The following is a 25,387-nucleotide window of genomic DNA, read 5'->3' as shown; positions in this document are numbered from 1 at the left end:
CCTCGAAAGTTATAAATGGGCGCGCCGTTGCCGAGTTCTTCACGGAAAATCCCATCAACGATGCACAAGCAATAGACACCTGGTCGTTTCCGGATGAGGACATACTCCAAACAGATGTAGACTCCTGGGACCTTTATTTTGGTGGAGCGTCGAACTTAAGAGGATTTGGAATAGGAGTGTTGCTCATTTCTCCTGAAGGCGAGCATGCACCACTCTCTGTCAAACTCGACTTCGAGGTGACAAATAATGCTGCAGAATATGAGGCTTCCCTCATTTGACTACAATGGTCAGTAGGTTTAGGCATCAAGAATCTTCGGGTACATGGAGATTCATATTTGATCATCAACCAAATTATGGGATCTTGGAAAATTCGGAGTGAAAGCCTAGCACCCAATCAAGCCAGGATAGACCAAGTTGCCCAATTCTTCAATCAAGTGATGTACCTACACCTACCTCGAGAAGAGAATCAATTTGCAGATGATCTTGCAAAAATCGCATCTTTAATTAATATGCCGGATAATATGGTAGAAATGCCTTTATGCATCGAATGACGGTCAGAACCAGCTTATGTGCACCAAATTACAGATGAAGAAGAAAACCCAGAGGAACCTTGGTTCCAAGCAATTCTGAACTTCAAACTCAACGACACCTATCCACTAGACATGGACAAAGGGGGACAACGTGCTATATGCTTACTAGCCTCCCAATATATCCTCATGCAAGGAGAATTTTATAAAAGAACACCTTTTGGTGTAGTCCTGCGTTGCCTTGATCATTCACAGGCACGGAAAGCGATGGAAGAATTCTATGATGGAGAATGTGGCCCTCACATGAGTGGACCAATGATGGCAAAGAAAATCACGCGTTTGGGGTCATATTGGACCACAATGGAATCTGATTGCATCAAATATGTCAGACATTGTCATAACTGCCAAATCTTCGGGAATGTGAAACACGTCCCTCCTTTACTACTTTACACCATGACATCTCCTTGGCCATTTTCTGCTTGGGGAATCGACATCATTGGAAAGATCACCCCAGCCGAAACAGGAGGTCACTGTTTCATTTTGGTGGCTATCGGCTATTTTACCAAATGGGTAGAAGCGGCTTCTTATACTAGCCTCACAGCCAAGAACGTGGCAAAATTCATATAAACCAATATCATATGTCGATACAGTTGCCCACATGAGATCATCAGCGATAATGGGTCACATTTCTAGGCTGAGACTGAACAATTGCTAGCCAAGTACAAGATCAAACATCACCATTCCTCGCCGTATAGACCACAAACAAATGGTGTAGTAGAGGCAGCAAACAAAAATGTTTTCACAATCCTCAAGAAAATGATTGACAATTATCGAGATTGGCCAAGTAAGATACCATTTGCCTTGTGGGGATATCGCACATCCGTTAGGATGCCCACTGGCGCCACTCCTTTCTATTTGAACTACGGTATGGAGCTCGAAATACCATCCTTGCGTATTCTACTCGAAAGTCAAATCCCAGAAGCTGATTAGAAGAGGGATAGATACGAAGAACTCATCCTCCTGGATGAACGAAGATTATGCGCATTACATAATGTGCAAACGTATCAGGCACGTATCAAACGAGCCTTCAACAAAAGGGTTATGCGAAGAAACATCAAAGAAGGAGACTTAGTTCTCAAATCAGTTAGAGCTCTTTTACCTGTCGATCCACGAGGAAAGTTCAAACCCAACTGGGCCGGACCATTTCTAGTCAAGTCCATACTCTCGGGGGGTGCGGTTAGAATCACAGGCCTAGATGGGAATGAATTTGCCAACCTAACTAACCTCGACCAACTGAAACGTTACTATGCCTAGAATAGGAACAAAAACGCGCCTCGCGTAACACCACGTGTCGCTCCTGTGGCACGGAATAAAAAACGGCTCCTGGCCAGCTGAAATAAAACTTACGTCACCTTGCTCTTGCATTTTGACAAATCGTCATCCTCATATCATCAAATAAACTGAATTGTGCTTTAGGAGTAAGTAAAGCTCATGCTTATTTTCTAGTTCATTACAAGCTCTTGCTTAGAACAATTATTCTTTTACATTTACTTGAACTACGCGCAAGAGTTTGATTTCATTTTTTAAATGAATACGTAGGCAATCCTTTACAGGATACAACCCACTATTATTTTAAATGTAAATAGAAGGACATTTTCATATGCATTTGAAATTCGACAAGAATAATAAAAGAAAATCACAACGGTTGCATAACCAATTAACCTTTTATTTCCTTCCAAAACAATAATAGTATGCCACATAATAAAAATAATGCTAAAATTAATAGGCTAGGATTCTAAAAACCTCACCTTTTTTATTACAAACAATAATAATAATAATAATAAATAATACTAAGACTTAGGCTATTCTTCCATTTTCCCTTTGCCTTTGTCATTCTTGTCATATTTCCTATCTCGACCACGAGCCGGACGCTCCTGTGCTATCTCAGATCAAATCACCAATGGTCTCTCTCGTGGTCTAGCCTTGCCATTCTTATCAACCACCTTCTCGACAACGGGAGAAAACTTCGGTTTCTTCGACGGATGAACAACTCGAAATCCGGTTTCTTCCTCTCCCTCGATCAAGTGCTTCTCTTTCTCCTTCTCTACGTCACGAACCTTGTAGTCAACAGGCTCGCGCTTCCTTAGTCTCTCGCGCTCCTCAGGAGTAGTAGCCTTCCTCCACTGCAACTAGGGATCTGATACCCATAATGCGCTAACATAAGAGTTTAGGAACCACATGTTTCTTTAAGCCCATTTGATGGCCCACTCTCTTCGACTCTCAGTAGTAAGCGTCATGGCAATCTGAGGAACAGTGTCAAGCCCCGGAATCGTCTGCTTCAATCCAACCTGCCTCATCAGCCTCTCGGGGAAGATGCATATCATGAATTCCAAGCCAGGAATACGCACCGATCGGGTAGGATCTAGAGACGATACTCCAGTAACAGACTTAAGATGCCACCAAGGTACAATCCCTCTAATCAGGAGTCTATCCTCGTTCTTCAACTTATTCTCCCAGTAGTTGCAAACCCTAGTAAAATCCACCATGTAAAGCCTGGTCCTCATTGCAATTGAGCGAGCATGATAAGCAGGAACATTAACTGGGGGCTCGATCAATCGCAGACGCTCCATAAGCCAAACCTACCAAAGCAGGTATTAGTATCCAAAACAAAAAAAAAACAAAAAAAAAGGAAAAAAAAGAAAGAAGTTGTATTCTTTTACCTGCAAGATGACGGGACTTCCTAAATAAGGAAGGTCGTGGTTGGCTTTCCTGTTATTTAACCCCAATAGGATCTCTCCTAAACATAGACAAGCCGGACTCCTACGCAGCTCCATCTGCTCAACTAGGCTCAAATAGCGACGATCACCTCTCATATCCTCATCAACATGCCCTTGAAGGACATAACCATGCAATAGGCAAAACCTAAATGCCCTACGCCTCGCCACATAGGAGATAGAAGGGTCTGCCCTATTTATGAATCGATCGATAAAATCAAGCATTCGGACTCCTTTTGAGGTCACAAGACGATCAACCACAGCTCTTGTCAATCCAAGCAAATCCCTAAATTTATTCTTATATCCTTGAGAAGTAGAGGGTTTAGCAGGCATATGTTCTGGGTCCCAACCACCAATTGCAGCAATTTCTTCAGGAAACGGACATATATCACCTCCAGGGAAGGCGAACACGTGGAAGTTCGGGTCCCAATACTCAAGACAAGCATCCAAGAACGGTTTGACGACCTTAATTAGCTTCAAGCTCAAAATCGATCCAAAGTTGTAGGCACCCATATCGAGTTTCTCCACATTTGAAAATTCGTTGGTCCATTCTTTGAGACGGATTTCTAAAGTACTCATGATGTATGATTAATTAGAGAGTTTTTATGTAATAGGCAGAAGAAAGACGGAAGAATTATGTGAATAAAACCTCCATCGACGTCTATATTTATGCTAAAAGCTGTTTCCTAAAATCTGTCAGGACGGACACACTGGGGAAAGGGCGCAGCACCTGTTGCGCCTCTTCAAAGGGACGCAGCTCATGCTGCGCCTCTTCCTCATTTGTATTTCTGTGATTTTCCGCGTTGGATCTTTCCTAATTCCTTAAAGCATAATTTCCTATTTGTATGGGTTATTATTTTTGGTAATTTCGTCCAATTACCGTATTTCGAGTTTCCTAATTCCACGGGCACGTATTTCGAGGCGAGATCGGCATTTTTGTCAATTCAGCACACTTATCCATTTATTTTTAATTTTCTTTTTTGGGGAATCATTTCACCAATTTAATTATTTATTTTTCAAACTTATCCATTTCTTTTTAGTTTTCTTTTTTGGGGAATCATTTCACTCCCGTTTCATATCACATGTCAAACTTATATGTTTTCATTTTCATTTTTTTTAGGGGGTAACCCTCCCTACCATCCGGTCTTGTTCGGCAAATTTTTTACATTTTTTCGAGTCTTTGTCTTGCGCTAATTTAGGCCATGTGTACAAATACGTGTTTTATGTGCAATTTCTATGTAAATTTCGGATGTATGACGGCATAAACCGTCATCTACCAAACCTGTTCAAAGCTAACCTGCAGGTACAAACAAGACAACCCAGCAGCAAAGTCACTCAGGCCGTCATATATATACAACCAAAAAGAAATATGTACACCAAACTGGGGGATCGTGCCCGAAACAAAGTCCGAAAGTCCAAAATAAAGGTCTTAAAAATGTACAAAAGTGTATGCAGTACAACCAACAACCAAAACAACAGGAAAACAAATGAACTACTGCTGGTCGCCATCAAACTCGATAACTCTCGCCTCGAGAGCAGCGATCTCGGCGCCGCGGACCTCTAGCTTCCTCAGCAGGCGAGCTGTCTCCTCTCGGGACTGCGCTAGCTGTCGCTCCAAGTCACGCTCCCTCTGCAAATGACAAGAATTGGCTCATGTCAATCATTTCAAACATAAAGAAAGTTAGAAAATGAAGTAAACGGAAGGTTCATACCTGACGTCCTCGATCGCCAGCAAGTGCCTCGACGACATTAGCCCGTAGCCGGTTGGCTACCCTCCAAAAAGCCACGAACCGAGATGGCGCTACCTGCATTTCAATAAACAAGGATTCTCAATGATTTGAAAAAGTTAAACAAATGTATTCTTATACAAAAGACTAATTAAGTTGGGGAACTTACCCTCTGGATCAGATGCTGCCACTCGTCCAGGCCAGCATCTGTCACCACCTCGCCAAAGTCGCGAAGGTCGGAGATCGTCGTCATCCCCGCCGCGTCAGTGTACTCGAGGGTCTCGGGGTACGCAGGGGGCTCGACGCCCGCTGCCTCAACCTCCTGCAAATTTCAAATGGTTTCCATTAATCGATGATCATCATCATGTTTTCAAACCAATCGAAAGAAAAGTCAAGTACTTACCATGACCGGCCAGTACACCAACCTCCGGTAGAGAAACGCCGAGTAGTCCTCGCCAGGAAGAATGAGAGTGTCACCACCGACGTCTGTCAAGTCAGCCTCCCTCTCAGCATCGGAAGGCTTCCTAAACATCGTCCGAGGATGATCGATGGGGACCGTGAAGGCATCTCGAAAGCACTGGCGAGTCAAACGCTCACCCAAGTACCACACGGGACCGATCGACCTCCTCAGCAGCAACCGGCTCAAGCTCTTAGGTCGAAGGACCTCAGCCGCAAAACGAGGGACGCCAGTGTAGTCCGCCCAAGGCATGGGCACCCACTAAGATAAGCAAACAAGAGGACATTCTTATGATCAGTTCTAAAAGGAAGCGATGAGAAAGCAAATAAAGGAAAGTGATACTCACGCCACTCAGCTGCAGGGCGTTCACGTCCCGTCGACAGACCTCGTGAGAAGAACGCTGGCTCTTCTTACGGCACATCACCCAATCCCTCACGACGGGATAGGCTCTCTCCCCCGGCTCCGTCCTTTTGGGCGGGAAGCTCGGAAAGTAGGAGTACACCCACGCCTGCGAACAAGGTAATCAATGACTATCTTTCGTGATTTGATAAGGAAAGGAAATGATCTTTCATGATACGAAATGAAGGTTCATACCTCCAGCAGAAGTTCAGGACCAACAGTGGCTGGAGAAGTCCTCTTCTCCACCAACTCAGGACGAACCATGGCCCTCATGTAGCGAGTGAGGACCGGAAAGCCGGGAGTGACCCAGTCCCAATGACCAAGGCCACTCAAGTCAGAAAGGAATGGAAGAAGCTTCATCGACAGCCTCTCCCCCTTGTCTCCAAGGTAGAGTGAAGACAAGAACCACCAGAGCCACAGACGAGCTCTCTGCTCCGCAGTACAAGGAGAAGGAGCCGTCTCCCTCCCATCGATCTTCACCACCGTCGGGACCTTGCCAGTAAAGTAATCCTTGACGTAGAAACTTGGCACCAACCCGGGAACCGCAGCAGCTTTCGCCGCCAGGTTCCAACCGATCAAACTCCTAGCCTCAGCCGAGTCCACTATCATAGCTGTCTCCGGCCACACCACAACCTCAGTCCCACACGGCAAGCCAGAGATCATGTCGTAGTCCTCCAACGTGACCCCAACCTCGCCAAAAGGCATATGAAAGGTCGAGGTCGTGTCCCAGAACCGATCAAGGAAAGCTCGAATCAGGCAAAGGTTAGCCTGAATCTTCCTTCCCTTGATGTCTCTCCACGCTCATACCAAAGCACCAAATGCTCCCCGCTCGATGATGGTCTACTCCTCCGCCGACAGTCTTCCGTAAGCCTCCATCATCGTAGTGTAACCCGAGAAAGACCTGATGTTCCCGGCCTCTTATTTTGATTCAAAGCAAGAGTTATCTTTGGCTCGAATGAAAGAGAAAAGGAATAGCAAACGAAGAATAAAATAAGGTGAATAAAAGAATGATGAATTCAATTTACCAAGCTCTTCACTGTCCTCTAGGACAGGTGACTCTCCGCTACCCAGATGAGATGTCGGCTATCCCATTTCTCAGCCCACTCGGGTGCTCCCCTCAGCTGATGACCACCTTGTCCAACATTGGCCCGCCTCGGGATCTCCTCCTCAACAGCCTCCTCCTCAACAACCTCCTCCTCGACGACCTCCTCCGCGGCCGCCACTGCAGCAAAAGCCTCCTCTAACGCCTCCCCGAACATAAGAGAAGGGTCAAAAATAGTATCCATATCCATGGGAGTCCTCCCGAACATAGAAGCCTCATCACCTGCAAAATTAAAGTGAATTAGGCCGCGTCAAGCGACGACGAGCCTTAATTAGGGGATTTTCAAGCTTTCAAAGCTCCGACATCGCTCTTTTCTCGCCATCCTTGGCCATTTCTCCCGAAACCCGACCGCTTATGTGGTAGTATGAGTCAAGTCAAGTCTAAATTGAAGCCTAGTCATGGGTTCGAGTCGGAATTTCGACAGCATTTCGTTATAACGTGATTATGCCCTAGAAAATTTTCTTTAAAAAGCCGTCACAAATCAAAAATCCGAAATGGTAAGAAGTTTACCCATCATACAAGTATTCCAAATATCAAGTTTCATCACAAATGGGCAATCCTAAGGCTATTTTCGAAGCAATTTACGGTTCGGCTGTGAGACCATCACAATCTCACTCAAACGCTCAAAACTCAATGAAAATTCGAAATGAACACATGGTTATGATCCTTATGCTGCCAATTATCCATTTACAAAGTCAATTTTACAAGGCAAAATCGTTTAAGGGAAAAGTCTCAAATTTTCGACATTTTTAGGGTTGGAAACCTTAATTTATCGGTCCAAATTGTTCAAATGCAGAAGATTAATGCAAAAATAATACACATACCTCGATTAGTCATGGCAAATGCAGGATTTGGATCAAATTTTGGCGAGAAATAATTGGAATTTGAGAGAGTATTTGATGATTTATGTTTCGAAAATTATGAATAAAACACGATTTTTATCGAGTTTTTACTCAAACAAGGACACATCCAGGAAAGGACGCAGCAGGTGATGCGCCTTTTCCATGAGACGCAGCCCTTGCTGTGCCTCTTCCTCCGTTCCCCTCCAACTCAATTTTTGAAAATTCGTTATAAGTTCGTTAGTTGTGGGCCCATCTTTGGTGCGCCTCTTCTTCAACACCATATATCATATATTTGGTCCATTTGATGTTTATTCTTTGATCGGACCCGTATTTTTCGAGCAAACTGCGAACTGTCGCGGTACTTTATCAAGACCTCGCTTGCCACAATGAGCAAATACCCTCAGACAGGTGTTTTGACACGCCTCGGTTATGTTCCCCCAGTGAGAGTTCCGGACAACCAATTGTCCCTCTCAAGACGTGGAGATCAACCTCAATTATGTTCCCCCAGCGAGAGTTCCGGACAGCCAATCGTCCCTCTCAACACGTGGAGTTCAACATCAATCTCGAGTTTTGTTGAAGTTTGTTTGAAGACTGGCCCAAGCAGATTTCTCCCAGCAGTTCCTGCTGCCCCTTTTAATCCTTCAATATTATGTTTTGCCTTCGCCTTGGAGTCCAACAGAGTAACGAGTCTCAAGGAATTTCTGGTATGGTCTCTTCTTATGGCTGGCGAGCCTCCTTACGTAGTCTAATGGACTTTAAACGACCCTCCCAGGAAGTCGACAGACTCTAAAATGTTCTCGACGACATGTCCTTGGCTCATACCCCTTGAGCAGGCTCGCGTCGCCATAGTCGTCAGGTTATAATCTTCGATTGACCTGATGGCTATACTTTGACTTTCACCTTGTCCAAGCCTCAGTCAAAGTGGGGGCTCTGTAGATACCTCATTTCTGCACCTCCCGCAAACCACCCGGTGATGATTGGGCCGCATGTTTGGTACACGGAACGATTTATGACAGTTCGTAATTTTATCATCAAGTGATAGCTCAAACACTTAAGTCAACCCCTTGGTCGTCATCTACGCACCATTACGGTCGTTTTGACAGTAATTAGAGTACATTTGGAGTCCGGGTCAAAAACCGTCTTCATTTTCTAATAACCGTTTAAAATGCCGAGTCAGAATATTCTGGAATGTTCCGGATGTTTCTATTCCATATATTTTCAATCTTTTAATCTTTGGTAAATTATATCCCGAAATTATTTTATAAATAATAAGGAAATCAAGATCAAACCGCAATTCCATAATAGAAACGCGGAAATCTTTCTTCCGCAGGAGGAAACCCTTGGGGAAAGGACGCAGCAGGTGCTGCGCCTCTTCTAAGAGACGCAGTGGCTGATGCGCCTCTTCCCCAGCTCCTTTCTGCGTATTTTAAGATCTTTTCGAGATTTACTTCCAAAGTTTCACCGAAACCCTAATTCCTCCGTGTGATTAGTATAAATAGAGACCTTCGGTCCTCATATTTCTCACGCGAGTGTCCGCCCTTCCCTTCTCCCTTTTCATTCTAAGACCACGCTCTTGCTTTTTGGCGTCTACGTGCTTGACCTTTCGACCACGTAAGCTCGGATCCTTCTGAGTACCAGCCTCGTTTTGCATGACCGACCAATTTGACCAACTGCACATCAATCAACTTAATCAACTTCGTTTAATTTCCTCTTAGAGGGCACTTTCGTCGTACATTCGAGTCGAGCATCACTAAACGTTAACTTAGTTAATCTCGTTTCGTCAAACATGTAAGTCTGAGGGTGTAAATCCCATCGTTTATCATTGTACTTTATTTTTGTAAACATTATTGTAAGATTTACGTCGAAGATATATTCAAAACCGATTTACAAAACCTTTATTCAAACCCTTTTACGGATTAACGGGAGACAGATGTCGATAAGGAACGCAACAACTGTTGCGCCTCTTCGAAGGGACGCAAGACTGCCGCGCTTCTTTCGAGGGCCGCCAGCTCTGCTTTTCTTCTTCTTCTTTCGTCTTTTGTTCGTTCGTTTATTCTTTGCCTTGTCTTTGTTTGTTCTTATTTCATTAACACGATAATTTTAACATAATAATTTTGACATATGAATCATTATTGTATCATCTTTTAATTCCCGACTTAAATCCCTTATAACTCATATTTGCGGGCTTTCGTCATTTAAATCAATTCAGATTTTTAGAGATTCGGTTCATCAATATCAAGTCTCTGAAATTCACTTTTATATATTTGCATCTGTTATTTATCGTCACCATCATTAGTTCGTCAATAATAACCTATTTAATTTAATTCATTATTAATCCTTATTATTAATCTTGTAATTAATTTGTCCTAATTAGTTTTATCCTGTGTTTTATCGTTTTTTATGACCAATTCACATGTAAATAATACGTTAAACCACTTCTATCCGAGTCAAATATCAATAATCGATCGTTTAAATTCACCAATGAACATTAACGATATGCAATTCCGAGTTCACAACCAGAATTCACCTCAGGAACAGACGCAGTGAGCATTGCACCTCTTCCAAAGGACGCAGCAGTGTTGTGCCTGTTCCGGGTTGAATTCTGCCTCTGAACTTCCGTTGTTGCTTTGACCTAGTTATTAGCTTACGTATTAATTAACTATTACTCGTATTATCACCTAATAATCTGTTCGCTAATTTATTTTCTCTTGTTTTTCTCAAATTATCCGTTTTAAATGTATTTTCGACGTAAATCAATCAAACCATTGTAGTTTATTGTAATTATTTCAATTGTTGTTCTTTTATCGTATTCTTTATTATTTATTGTTTGTGTGCCTTCACATGCAATTAACCTAAATTTCTATCTCGACATTAATGCATGTTAAATTACATGTTCACCGACTTAGTTAATTCTCACATGCTAGGATTAATCTAATGGATGTTGCATTGCATGCATATAACCTTCAAAATATCGAGAATAGACGATTTTCCCTAATCATTAGTAGAGGCCGTTATCGAGGCGGACGAGATTAGGTGTTCGATCAAAAGAGCTTCCTAATACGTACCCTCACCCCTTACTCCAGATCTCTGTGAACATCCGTGTTCATTGGCATCCACGAGAGTCATTCTAGACATAGAATGCTAAGGGTAACGAGTTCTTGGTGTTCATGTCACTACTTTGTGTCTTAACATGGCATAAGGTATTCGAACGGTTTCCAATTTTCCACAATAAATTGGTGGCGACTCCACAAATGCGAGGCTTGCTCGTTTTCTACCCGAGCGACCCCCGTGGGCCCGCGTCCACAGCTGTCAAGGCCTATTTCAGACATGGTAGGCTTAGCAAGCAGGCAAATGCTGTTGGAGCTGGTGTCCTCCAGTTAGTGCGGATAACGTTATTGCACATACACTTGTACGGACAAGTGGGAGCTTGTTGGGGTTGGTGTCCTCCACAGTTAGTGCAATGACATATAAATCTCTAAAAGGATCAAAGGGTATACTTTTGTATTATTATCAGTTGGTCCACGTTTATCAATAACGGTTGGCTTGCTAGATAAGTTTGACATTATTGTCATACTGATGGCGGTGATCAACTGGTCCCTAAAAGTCACACCTATAGGATACGTTTGAGAGATGTGACAGTATGAAAATACAGTCATGTTGATGCCTAATATGACTAAGCAGTTAGTCGGAGTTATTGACTAATAATTAGTCAAACGCGATGTTGAGATAATTATTTAATACGGATTAAATAATAATGGCTAAGGTGAATTAAGCAGTTAATTCGTAAATTGAATATAAACGATTATATTTAATTAATGTATATTGAATTAATTAATTATACAATATTGTCATTGTCGGACATGTATTAATATGTCGACTAATTCATGTTACTAGTCGATATTTTATTATCCGATACCAAGTGACGATTTATAATTAAAACCCGTCATATACATTTAGCGATTCGAGTCGGACCACGAGTTAAATGAGGAGAAAGTGGAAAGCCCACTCCCTCCCCTTGCTAACCCACGGCCGAACCAAAGAGAACAAAAGGAGAGTCTTTCTCTCCTTTTGACCTAATCATCTCATTTGAAAGAAAATTAGGGTTTTTGGAGCATTTTTCTCTGAAAATCCTAGATCTCTCATCAAAACTTCATAAAAGGCTCTCTCAATATTGCAAGGCAATTAGAGAGCAATTTCTAACACAAGGGGCATAGTCTCAGACGATCTTGGGTGCAACGATTAGCAGGAAATCTATATTGATTTCTGTTCTTAGGCCGAATTCACAAAGGACCCGAGGTTGATCCTTGTTCTTTTATCGTTTTCTCTTGTTTTTCGTTTATGACCATTAATCACATGTTAAAATTACGTTATAGTCCTAAAATTTAAGGGAATTTTACGGATATTTCCCCACAAGTGGTATCAGAGCGAGGCCACGTAAATTTTTCATTGTGATTTTCATTAAACGATTTGAATCGATAATTTTTTTTTTGCATAGAAAACCGTGCGGCCGAATTTTTTTTTACACGGCTGTTTTCTGTTTTTTTCCTTCTTGAAAACCGTGACATGCTACTGTTCACGGCTGATCGATTTTTTTTTCGTTTTGTTTTTGCATATTGTTATTATAATCGGTCTTTATAGCAATATGTTAAAGTTTTATCAATTGTAGATTTAATTTTATACGAATTAGATCAAAATTGCTATTGGTTTTGTTTTGTTCAATCGATTTCACGAAGGTTTTGGCCGCGCTGAAATTTTGAGCCGCTGAATTTTTTTGCTCTCTTTTGCTCTCGGTATTAGCAGCCGAAATAACAAAAAAAAAATTTAGTGTTTTTATTTTTTTTCGGCCTTGATATGTACTTAATACGGATTTTGTGCACTCGCTTGATAGTGAAACGGTTCACTCACGTACCATTTAGTTATTTTAAAGCAATTTAAAGTAACGGATTATCATGAATTAAAATTAAGTTGATAGAAGCGGTTTTGTCACATAATTTTAATCGTTAAAAGGTGGTTTGGATGAATTTAACATAATTACGGAATTATGTCACGAATAAATTTTGTTTTAGTTGATGCATCTTTTATTTATCGTTACTTTTGAATGCCTTGAATGTTTTATTACGTATTTATATTTTTTTTACAAACGGTTGTAACTTAGTGTGGCCTTAGTAGAACGTGTTACCGTAATGATGGAACACGGTCTTGGTTGTATTTTGAGATCTCGCATCTCCGTTTTGATTTTTTCCTTGTAATTACCGTTTTATTTAGAATGTAAATAGGTTTATATTTTGTAAATTTTAAATTGTAATTTTGAGAAGACCAAAGATGGAGATCGGATGCTCACTCCCGCTGCATGGATCAAGATGGAACATCAAGACAAGCTTATCGGGTCCAACGGTGGATTCCAAAGTTGTTTTATGTTCATTTTTCTAGGGTAGGCCACACTAGGACTTTTATTTACGTTTTGCATTCTTTTATATTTTTTTCGTAACGATAATTTGCATCATATTCCGCCTAAAACCAAACCACCTAATAATTGCATGAAAACTGACTCATATAGAGGTTACGCGTTAGTTTTCTTTGATATACAGATATCACACGTTTTTACTTAAGCCATCACCTAAGTTAATTCATTCACGTAATGCTAGATTTTCATTCACTTAAAATGAATTAAAACTAAGTTGATGGGATCTTCCTCGTATAACCAAAAATTGAGAATAGTCTTTATAGGTCAAACTCCAATGAATCCCTTCTTCGTCGGTAGGCATAATATGACCCCTTCTACGTCGGGTAAGTTGGAACTGATTGACCTATTTTATCTCAACAATATGGTCACTCGTACGATCCTGTGATTATGGTGGACTACAGATAGGATTTACGGAAATCTATCGACCGAGAGTTCTAACGGTAGAACTAGCCAAACAGTTGGCTTATCAATTTACAGAAATTGAGTCTTGGGATCATTTGTATAATTCTTGAGGTAGATCGATTTTACAAATGCAATGAGTCTACACATTAAAATGAATTTTAATTAGACTTAAATCACCTCGATGAGTTGCTTATTTCGTTTTGTCTTTCCTTTTTTCAGTGTAGATCACGATCATTTAACTGCTAATAACAAAATGGCTGGCCGTCTGAACGACCCAATGCCAAGTGCCACATTGGACCGTGAGTCCTGGCTTCGGATCTTCATGAATCAGATGAATCAGTCAACTCGACTGAAGAATGATGGATCAAACTTCGCGGATCGGGAGGCGGCATTACGGAATGCTGCCATTGCTGACGGGAAGCTCAAATATCTGGTAGAGGCCATCCCGCCAAACCCAGGCCCCACGGCTGGAGCTAACGAGATCGCCACGTATAGCGATTTCATCATGGAAGCGGGTGCGATAAAGAACGTACTCATTTTTGCAATGGAATCCAATTTGCAGAAACGCTTCATAGCCCAAGGTGCAAACAAGATTTTCACCATGCTCACTAAGGAATTCTCGAAAGCACCGAGAATCGTGACCTATGAGCATACCTGTCGCTTCTTTGAGGCGAAACTCCAGAAGGAACAACCGGTTAGCCCACACATTCTCAGCATGATTGAGAATGTCGAGAAACTGGAGGCACTTGATTGTAAGATCAGTGAGAACATCGTGATTGACCGCATGCTTCATTCACTCCACGATGGTTTTGCGCTCTTTAGAGCCAATTACTATATGAATGATTTGAAGAAAAGTCCTCATGCACTACACTCCTTCTCGTACATGGTAGAAGGACATGAAGTTTAGTGGGAGCCTGAAACAGGATGTTCTCGTTGTGTCAAACAAGGGCAAGGGTAAGGGCAAAGCTCGAGCAGACCTAGCGAGAGGTAAGTCAAGTTTAAGAAGTCGGGATCAGGTAAGAGTGGGCTGGTGAGTCGAGCACCTCATCAGGCGCGACAAAGAGCAAGGACTGTAACATGGAATGCCATCATTGCCACAAGACTGGGCATTGGAGGCGTACATGTCCTGTATACCATAAGGACATAAAAGCAGGTCGCGTTACTCCTGTTGGTATGTCTTCTTCTTCTTCTACTTTTATTCATATGATTGAGATTAACCATGCAAGTTACGGAACTTGGGTACTAGATACTGGTTGTGGATCTCATCTATGCAATCATGTGCGGGGCTCAAAACATCGAACCCCTCGTAAAGGGTGAGGTGGACCTGCGTGTCGGGAATGGAGCACGAGTGGCTGCCGTCTCGAGGGGAACATATGTGATCCAGCTTCCTAGTGGATTTGAGTTATTTTTATATAACTGCTATTATGTACCCAGTCTATCTAAAAACATTATTTCAGTTCCTGCACTTGACAAACTTGGTTTTTCATTTGTAATAGAGAATAATAGTTGCATTTTCTCATTACACGATATGATTTATGGCAAGGCAGTCTCCATGAATGGAATTTATGTTTTAGATCAGACCACTGAAATATTGCACGTAATGAATAAAAAGTTAAAGGTTGGTGACAAAGATCAAACTTATCTATGGCAATCGCCGTATATGGGACATATTAATGAGAAACGCGTTAAACAAATCATCATCTGAGAATGGAGCTATCTCGTCCTTTGATTTTCAATCATTTGGCACGTGTGAATCATGTCTCATTGGTAAGATGACTCGAATTTCCTTCAAAGGTGTTGGAATACGCGCTGCTGACCTATTAGGACTCATACATACGGATGTGTGTGGACCTATGTCAATCACCGCACGAGAAGGCTATAGGTATTTCATCACTTTTACGGACGATTTAAGTAGATATGGCTATGTCTACTTGATGAAGCATAAAAGTGAGTCCTTTGAGAAATTCAAAGAATACCGAGAATCGGGTGTAACCAACCGGGGGTAGAAAGATTAAAACACTACGATCAGGCCGTGGTGGCGAGTATCTTTCACACGAGTTTGATCAACACCTTAAGGACTGTGGGATTGCCTTACGATTAACTCCACCTGAACACCTCGGTTGAATGGTGTGTCCGAACGGAGAAATCGAACACTACTTGATATGGTTCGATCCATGATGAGTCACACCGTATTGCACGATTCATTGTGGGGTTATGCTCTTACATCGCTTGCTCTAATACTTAACCGAAGTCCGTCTAAAGCTGTTGACAAGACTCCATATGAACTATAGAAGGGAACGGTCCCTAACTTGTCCTTTATACGGGTTTGGGGCTGCGAGGCTTATGTCAAGTGGAGACACGAGGATAAGCTCGGCCCGCGATCGGTCAAGACATACTTTATAGGTTATCCTAAAGGAACATTTGGTCATTACTTCTATTCACCAACCGAACAACGTGTATTTGTTGCGGCTAGTGCGACATTCTTAGAGAAGGAGTTTCTCGAGAACGCGAAGAGTAATAGAACCTTCGAGCTGTCGGAGGTTACAGAACCAAATACCGAGCAACCATTGGAGGAACCAGTTCCTTCAAACCCGGCTGCGGTTAATATTCCTGAGGAACCTAGGAGGTCGGGTAGAGTCTCTATTCCTCCGGACAGATACATTGGTATGGTCGAGGAACATGACATAGATGACATTCTACTCTTGACGAGTAGTGAACCCGCAACCTATAAAGGTGCCATGACTAGTTCCGACTCAAAGCTATGGCTTGAGGCCATGCAATCCGAGATGGACTCCATGTTTGAGAACAACGTATGGGATCTTGTTGACTTACCTGCTAAGGTTCGTCCCCTTCAATGCAAATGGCTTTACAAGATAAAGCATTCTGTGGAAGGTCAACAAGATATCTATAAAGCACGACTAGTTGCTAAAGGTTTCACCCAAGTGCCAGGTTTGCACTACGATGAAATTTTTGCACCCGTAGTCATCTGCGTTCCATTCGGATTATCTTAGCGATTGCCGCTTTTCATGACTATGAAATTTGGCCGATGGATGTGAAAACCGCCTTCTTAAACGGTTATTTGGAGGAAGAGTTGTACATGGTACAACCCGAAGGTTTCATCGATCCTGAACATCCTAAGAAAGCGTGCAAGCTTAAGTGTTCCATTTATGGACTTAAGCAAGCTTCTCGGAGTTGGAATCATCGTTTCGACCAAGTGATAAAAGAGAATGGATTTACTCGATCGGTCGAGGAACCATGTCTATATATCAAGTCGAGTGGGAGCAAGATTGTCTTCCTAATATTGTATGTTGATGACATACTCCTGATTGGGAATGACATACCTCTCTTAACTTCGGTAAAAGCATGGTTGAAGAACCATTTCCAGATGAAAGATCTGGGTAAGGTACAAAGAATTTTGGGCATCCGTATCTATCGAGATAGATCACGTCGGATGTTATCTCTCGGTCGAGTCTTATATAGACAAGATTCTAGAGAGATTCAAAGATGACTAACTCCAAAAAGGGTTTCTTCCTATGGCTCCGGGGTGAATTTGAGCAAGTCTCGGGCACCGAGACACCGAAAGAGAAAGAGCGCATGACCCGGATTCCTTATGCTTCGGCTATAGGATCAATCATGTATGCCATGATATGCACACGTCCGGACGTGGCATATGCATTGAGTATGACAAGTCGATTCCAACAAAGATCCAGGTGAATCACATTGGATGGCAGAAAGAACATTCTTAAGTACCTACGGAGGACTAAAGATTGGGCATTCACTTATGGAGGCGATCAAAAGCTATGCACAACCGGTTACGCAGATGCTAGCTTCCAAACGGATCGAGATGACTCGAAATCTCGATGCCTGGATTCGTTTTACTCTTAATGGCGCCGCAGATCGATTGGAAGAGTTCCAAACAAAGTGTTACAAAGAGATTCTACGACGGCGAGTCCGAGTACTATGCCGCGTCCTGAAGTCGCAAAAGGAAGCGATATGGATGCGTCAATTTTTACAAGGACTATCTGTAGTGCCTAGTTCGAATGACCTGATCACCATCTATTGCGACAATAGAGGTGCCATCTTCCAAGCTAAGGAGCCTAAGTCTAGCAACAAGTCTAGACATGTACAACGGAAAGCTCATCTAATCCGAGATTACGTGGAGCAAAAGGAGGTAGTGATAGAAAAGATTGCTACAGATGATAATATAGCAGATCCTCTTACTAAACCATTACGGCAAGATAAGCATGAAGGGCATGTTAATTCCATGGGAATTAAACGTGTTCCTGAGTTGTAGTACTCTTTTATGGATTAGATTCATTTTCTTGTGTACCCTATACGACATCATCGTTTTGATATTTATATATTTTGTTTTTCATGTGGAATTGTACGACTATCTTGAACACCACAAAGTGAACTGAACAAACATTATATTTTTGGTCCTTAATTGCCCACGTAAGCTGATAACTCTGGCAATTATTTTGTGACGTTGGTTGATGGTGGGGTCAACGAGCCATAAGTCAAACGGTTGACTGACCAATCACAGAGGCGAGTTATACGGATATCTCGTAGGACACAATTGTGACATCGACATGGAGTCCTAAATGTTTTATAACATTCGGTGCCAGGTCGTGGATAGGACCTCCATGGTGATCCTAAGAGTCGATTCTTTTGACTATCGACTGTCTCTTGAGATTAAGGCAGATTTTGGGTGACTTTGGTTTCTTTCTCACAGTCATCCGTAACAGGGGGCCAAGTAGATTGTTTCTGGGTCATTTCATGCTTTGTGCTTAGATCGGGAGTCAAGTTGAAGGAAATATTCACCTTTATCAGTACTCGATATTTCTCGGGGCCACTCGAGGAGTCAGAATTGAAATGCATGGCCATGCTCGAATACGGATTCGTTTTATCAGTTAAGTTATTCTCTAGTCGGGGAAACCACTCTTGATACAGATCGATTGTAAAATACGACCTTTGCGGATACGAATCTGCAAATTGTTTTACATTGAGTGGGAGAAATTTTAAATGGATATGAGAATCGGTTATCGCACATACACTTGTGCGGACAAGTGGGAGTTTGTTGGAGCTGGTGTCCTCCAGTTAGTGCGGATAACGTTATTGCACATACACTTGTACGGACAAGTGGGAGCTTGTTGGGGCTGGTGTCCTCCACAGTTAGTGCAATGACATATAAATCTCTAAAAGGATCAAAGGGTATACTTTTGTATTATTATCAGTTGGTCCACGTTTATCAATAACGGTTGGCTTGCTAGATAAGTTTGACGTTATTGTCATGCGATGGCGGTGATCAACTGGTCCCTAAAAGTCACACCTATAGGATACGTTTGAGAGATGTGACAAGATGAAAATACAAACATGTTGATGCCTAATATGACTAAGCAGTTAGTCGGAGTTATTGACTAATAATTAGTCAAACGCGATGTTGAGATAATTATTTAATACGGATTAAATAATAATGGCTAAGGTGAATTAAGCAGTTAATTCGTAAATTGAATATAAACGATTATATTTAATTAATGTATATTGAATTAATTAATTATACAATATTGTCATTGTCGGACATGTATTAATATGTCGACTAATTCATGTTACTAGTCGATATTTTATTATCCGATACCAAGTGACGATTTATAATTAAAACCCGTCATATACATTTAGCGATTCGAGTCGGACCACGAGTTAAATGAGGAGAAAGTGGAAAGCCCACTCCCTCCCCTTGCTAACCCACGGCCGAACCAAAGAGAACAAAAGGAGAGTCTTTCTCTCCTTTTGACCTAATCATCTCATTTGAAAGAAAATTAGGGTTTTTGGAGCATTTTTCTCTGAAAATCCTAGATCTCTCATCAAAACTTCATAAAAGGCTCTCTCAATATTGCAAGGCAATTAGAGAGCAATTTCTAACACAAGGGGCATAGTCTCAGACGATCTTGGGTGCAACGATTAGGAGGAAATCTATATTGATTTCTGTTCTTAGGCCGAATTCACAAAGGACCCGAGGTTGATCCTTGTTCTTTTATCGTTTTCTCTTGTTTTTCGTTTATGACCATTAATCACATGTTAAAATTACGTTATAGTCCTAAAACTTAAGGGAATTTTACGGATATTTCCCCACAAATGCAACCCTCATCACTTTAATCCCAAAGAAAAAGGTCAGCAATACAATCATGGATTTTAGGCCTATATCATGTTGTACTACTTTTTTTAAAGCAATCAGTAAAATTCTTTCTACAAGACTTCAAACTATTCTTCCCAAACTCATTGGTCCTGAACAAGCTGCTTTCATCAAGGAGAGAAACATCCATGAAAACATAATGATGTCCCAATCTCTGGTTAAAGGTTATGGCAGAAAGTATCTGACCCCAAGATGTTTGATAAAAGTTGATATTAGGAAGGCTTTTGATTCCCTTCAGTAGACTTTTATCCAAGCCATTCTAAAAGCTTTGAAATTTTCTGAGCTTTGTGTGAATTGGATAATAGGTTGCATCACCAGCTCTTGGTTCTCTCTTAAGATAAATGGGTCTGTTCATGGCTTCTTTCAAGGGAAGAGTGGATTAACACAAGGTGACCCTCTCTCTCCCTATCTTTTTGTTCTTGCGATGGAAATCCTGTCTAGATACCTTAGGAAGATCTGTACTTCTCCTAATGTCTCTTATTATCCTTAGTGCACTAAGCTTGGGCTCACTCGCCTTATTTTTGCTGATGATTTGATGATATTTACTAGAGGTGATGTTCCTTCTATCACTGCTGTTTTGCAAGTCCTTAAGAGTTTCTCAACTTGGTCTGGGCTTTATGCTAACACTGAGAAAACTGAAATATACTTTGGAGGGGTCTCAGCTGCTTTAAGATAACAAATTCTTCAGGGTACTGGCTTCTCTGAATGAAAATTTCTATTTAGATATCTTGGTCTACCCCTAGCCACTGCCAGGATCATTGTGGATAGTTATGGGGTGCTACTCAATAAAATTCAATCCTACCTACAGCACTGGGCAACTAGGTTCTTCTCTTATGTAGGAAAAGTCCAACTTCTCAATTCTGTTATCTTTGGACTCACCAACTTTTGGTGTGCCACTGCTCTTTTACCCAAGAACATTATCAAAGCTCTCAACAAGCTCTGTAAGGATTTTTTCTGGTCAATTGAGGATGGACAAAGGAGATTGATTTTCAAAAGCTGGAAGAGCATTTGCTCTCCCTGGCAAGAGGGAGGCTTTAACATGAAAGAACTTTTGTCTTGGAACAAAGCACTCTTGGCTAAATGGTTATGGATCCTTGAGGTTAAGAAAAGTGGTCTCTGGTTTGAATGGACTCAAGCATATCACCTCACTAATAACTCCATATGGACTTTGCAAAGTAAGAGTCACTATACTGAGAGTCTCAGAAGTATTCTCATTATTAGAGATGAGCTTCTTAGCAAAACAGGCTCTACAACTGCAGCTGTTTCCCTCCTCGAATCCTGGTTTCACAATGGGAAGTTAGTATCAGTCAGGCCTATTCTTGGTTCAGAAACAACTTCCCTTCACTACATTGGACTGCTGCTTTGAATCATCAGTTCATCATACCTAGTCATCGGGTAATCGCATCCCTTGCTATTCAACATAAACTGGCCACTCTTGATAATTTTGCAGGGAAAAGTTTGGCCATTATCAATAGATGCATTCTGTGCAAGCAGGATAATGAGACGCACAGTCATCTTTTCTTTAATTATGACTTCTCCAGCAAAATATGGGATGACATTCAGAGGTGGCTGAAAATTTCTGGCAGAAGTTGTGATGCTGAATCTGAGCTCCTATGGTGCTCTGACAGACGGCATGTTAGACACTGGAAAAATGGTTGGTTGAGAGATAGTATTGCTGCATCCTGCTACTATATATGGGATGAAAGGAACTCACGAGTCTTCAAAGGCCTTGAACGAACTACTGAGCAACTATTACATGTCATTCGAGTCACTGTTAGTAGTCGAATTTTAAGCAAAATCTCTTGCTTACATTATGAGATGGGTGCAGGAAGACTAAATCTCGTGTCGATTTAGTTTAGCCTTAGGGGATATTGCTTTGTTTGGAAACCTTGTCCTTTTTTATTTCCCTTTATGGATGAATAAGAATGGACTATAATTTCCTTGCAAAAAAAATAAAAATAAAATAAAGTAGTAATAATAATAATAATAATACTAATAGTAGTAGTAGTAGTAGTAGTAGTAGTAGTAGTAGTAGTAATAATAGTAATAATAATAATAATAATAATAATAATAATAATAATAATAATAATAATAATAATAATAATAATAATAATAATAATAATAATAATAATAATAATAATAATAATAACAATAATAATAATAATAATAATAATAATAATAATAATAATAATAATAGTAGTAGTAGTAATAGAAAGTCATGAAGAGAGAGAGCGCCTTCTCTCCACGATCCTGCGATTCTGCTCCAAACCCTAGATTTCTCAATTTCTTTTCTTCTTTGATCTAATTTTACTATAATTTTCTTTCAATTTTTATTTTCTGTTCATGGCTAGAGCTCGTGGGCGTCCGATGTTGCATCAAGCAGTGGTGGATGCTCAGCATGTGGCTTCTGATACGGATTCAGGTGATGTTGTTTGTACTCCTTTTGTGGTAAATGGGTTGGTTGGTTCTGTTGTTCGTAGTCATAGTCATCCTAAGACCTATAACTCGATTATTAGTTCGCTTCGTGAGTCTGGTGATGCTTTGGTTGAGGAAATAGAGCCCAATTTTGTGGCTCCTCTCCCGGAAAAGCCCTCCCGGGAGCTTAGCTTGGGGACTGACTCTAAAACTGGTGCTTCTGAGATACCGATCTTCTGCCAAATCTTTGCGGTGGGGACGGGTTGGAATAAGGTTGTCAAGCCTAAAGTTGGAATGAGTCTTCATTACTGTAAACATAGTGATGATTCAACTGAGATTGATGTTTCTGCGGATGATGTGGAGGGTGAATTGCGATTTTGGCAATATACTTTAATGGGTAATGTTCTGGGTGCTCGTCCTACTGTGGCTTAAATGCAGGCTTATGTCACTAAGAGTTGAAATCATGTCTCAATGCCTGAAGTACAGTATTTCAAGAGAGGATGATTTTCTTTTCAATTTACTAGTGCTGAGGACATGGATGAGGTTTTGAAGGGAGGTCCCTGGTCTTTAGGTAGTAATTCTCTAGTCTTGAAGCAGTGGACTCCAAATTTCTCCATGGAAATGGATAAGCTGTCTGTTGTTCCTATCTGGATTCTTTTTCCTGAGTTAGATCCTGTACTATGGTCTGATGTTGTCTTAAGCAAGCTTGCTAGTAAGGTAGGCCAGCCTTTATATGCTGACTTGACTACTACCTATAAAGCACGGTTATCTTTTGCCAGAGTAATGGTTGAGGCGGATTTGGCTTCTGAGCTGCCTGAGCATGTCATAATTAATACTCCATATCATGGACAGATAGTGCAGAAAATTGTTTATGAGTGGAAACCATTCTATTGTCACTGCTGTGGTAAGCTTGGTCATACTGAAAATTTTTGCAAGCTAAACAAGGATAAGGTGGTTGTTCAGCCTGTTTGGCAGAAGAAGGCTCCTGTTCAGGCCACTGCAGCAGCTGCCTCTGCTAAGGTGCCTACTCCTACTGCTGCAGCTGCCCCTGCAAAGGTGCCTACTCCTACTGGTGGTGCTAGCAATAGTAAAGCAGGTTCATCCAAAGCTAGGGAGAAAAAGCCAGTTGAGACGGCCAAGCACCTAAGCTCTTCTTCTGGAGGCAGTGTTGGATAATCTGCAGCTGATGAGTCTTCTTCAGTGGTTACTTTACAAAATAATTATTCTGTTCTTGATACTGAGGAGGAAGTTTTGATGCCTCTGGATGATAATACTCTGAATTTGGTGGCTGATATTGATCCAAAGCCCCCTGAAATTCCTGATGATTGCAACCTGGAACATTAGAGGGCTTAATGATAGTATTAAGCAGTTGGAGGTTAGTAGGTTTTTATCTAAGAATAAATTAGATATTCTTTGCTTGGTGGAGACACATGTCAAGGATCATAAAGAGAAATCAATAATGTCTCAATTTCCTTATTATGGCATTATCAGTAATAAAGCTTAGGGTACGATTTGGCTTTATTATAATCCTACTACTGTTTCTATTAGTAATGTGATACTCCATGAACAACTTATCCATTGTGATGTTTGGTTCAAGGCCACTAATCAAGCTATAGCTGTAACTTGTGTGTATGGTTTGAATGACCCTAAGGCAAGGGCGGCTCTATGGGATAAGCTTATTGAGATCTCAAAAACTACCTCTGCTTGGATTGTTATGGGAGACTTCAATGTTGTTAGGAATTTGTGTGAAAGAGCGGGTCCCAACCCTCCAGTAACTCAGGATATCTTGGCTTTTAATGCTTGTTTGGCTCAGTGTTATTTAGATGACATGCATAACATGGGGTTTGAATTCACTTGGTCTAATAAGCAGGGGTCTGACACAAGAACTTGGGCTAGATTAGATAGGGTTCTGGTAAACCCTGCTTGGCTTGCCAAGTTCCCTGCATCTTATGCACTCAGTCTGCCTCCTGGTCTTTCTGATAATTCCCCTTTGATGGTGTCTGTGGCATCTGATAGTCCTGTTAAAAGAAGATTCAGTTTCCTGAATGCTTGGCAAGATCATCCTGATTATTAGAGTCTTATTCAAAGTGCTTGGAATAAACCTTGTTATGGCACTCCCATGTATCAGCTGTTTTTCAAAATCAAAAGTGTGAAGAGTTCCTTGCAGCAATTGCATAAAAGGAATTTCTCTAACATCACTGAGAGGGTTCAGGAACTCAGAGGGCAGTTGGAAGATTGTCAAAATGAGTTGCAAACTGATTTATTTTCTCCTCTTTTGATTGCTAAGGAGAAAAATCTAGCTTGCTGCTCAATATGCTAAGCTCAGTAAGATAGAAGTGGATATTTTATTTCAGAAGGCTAAGGTGAATAATATTAGGAAAGGGGACTGTTCTTCCAGTTTCTTTTTCTCCAAAATTGCACTTATGAGGCACCATAGTATCATTGGAATGATTAGGGACAAGGATGGTACTACCATATATGGCATTGATAATGTCAATTCTGCTTTTGTGGATTACTATACTAGTCTTCTGGGGGGAAACTTGATGTTGACCCCATTAGTGACATAGTTTTCCCCTCTGGTCCTAGGGTTTCTAATGAGGCTGGGGTTGAGCTAATTGCACCTGTTACAAGAGATGAGATCAGAAAAGCTTTGTTCAGCATCTCTTCTAATAAGAGCCCTGGTGTGGACAGCGGGCCGCCCACGGGGGCGCTTGGTGAGAACGAAACAAGCGTTTGCATTTTGTATGGAGTCGCCACCAATTTTTATGGGAAATTGGAACCGTTCGAATACCTCGTGTCATGTCAAGACACAAAGCAGTGACATGAATACTAAGCAATCGTTACCCTTAGAATTCTATGTCTAGAATGACTCTCATGGATGCCAATGAACACGGGTGCTCACGGAGATCTGGAGTAAGGGGTGAGGGTACGTATTAGGAAGCTCTTTTGATCGTACACCTAATCCCGCCCGGCTCGATAGCGGCCTCTACTAATGATTAGGGAAGTTATTCGTACTTGATATATTGTCGGCTATATGCATGCAATGCAACATCCAAGTTTTAATCCTAGCATGTGAGAATTAATACTA

At 41.3% G+C, this 25,387-nt stretch overlaps 2 protein-coding genes across 2 annotated transcripts; both read left to right on the top strand.

Annotated features, from left to right (window-relative positions):
* The first annotated feature begins 19,876 nt into the window (after window positions 1-19,876).
* LOC141594956 (uncharacterized) lies at window positions 19,877-21,738 on the top strand. Its single transcript, XM_074414936.1, has 4 exons — window positions 19,877-20,078; window positions 20,190-20,273; window positions 20,724-21,206; window positions 21,335-21,738. The coding sequence occupies exons 1-4, from the start codon at window positions 19,877-19,879 to the stop codon at window positions 21,736-21,738; spliced, it is 1,173 nt and encodes a 390-aa protein (XP_074271037.1).
* A 2,039-nt stretch (window positions 21,739-23,777) lies between these two features.
* LOC141594955 (uncharacterized) lies at window positions 23,778-24,373 on the top strand. Its single transcript, XM_074414935.1, has 2 exons — window positions 23,778-23,804; window positions 23,897-24,373. The coding sequence occupies exons 1-2, from the start codon at window positions 23,778-23,780 to the stop codon at window positions 24,371-24,373; spliced, it is 504 nt and encodes a 167-aa protein (XP_074271036.1).
* Window positions 24,374-25,387: the final 1,014 nt, after the last annotated feature.

This window comes from Silene latifolia, chromosome 8 (genome assembly GCF_048544455.1).
Source record: "Silene latifolia isolate original U9 population chromosome 8, ASM4854445v1, whole genome shotgun sequence".
NCBI lineage: Eukaryota > Viridiplantae > Streptophyta > Magnoliopsida > Caryophyllales > Caryophyllaceae > Silene > Silene latifolia.
Note: the sequence above shows the minus strand (reverse complement) of the source record. Positions and strands in the feature narration are given on the sequence as shown.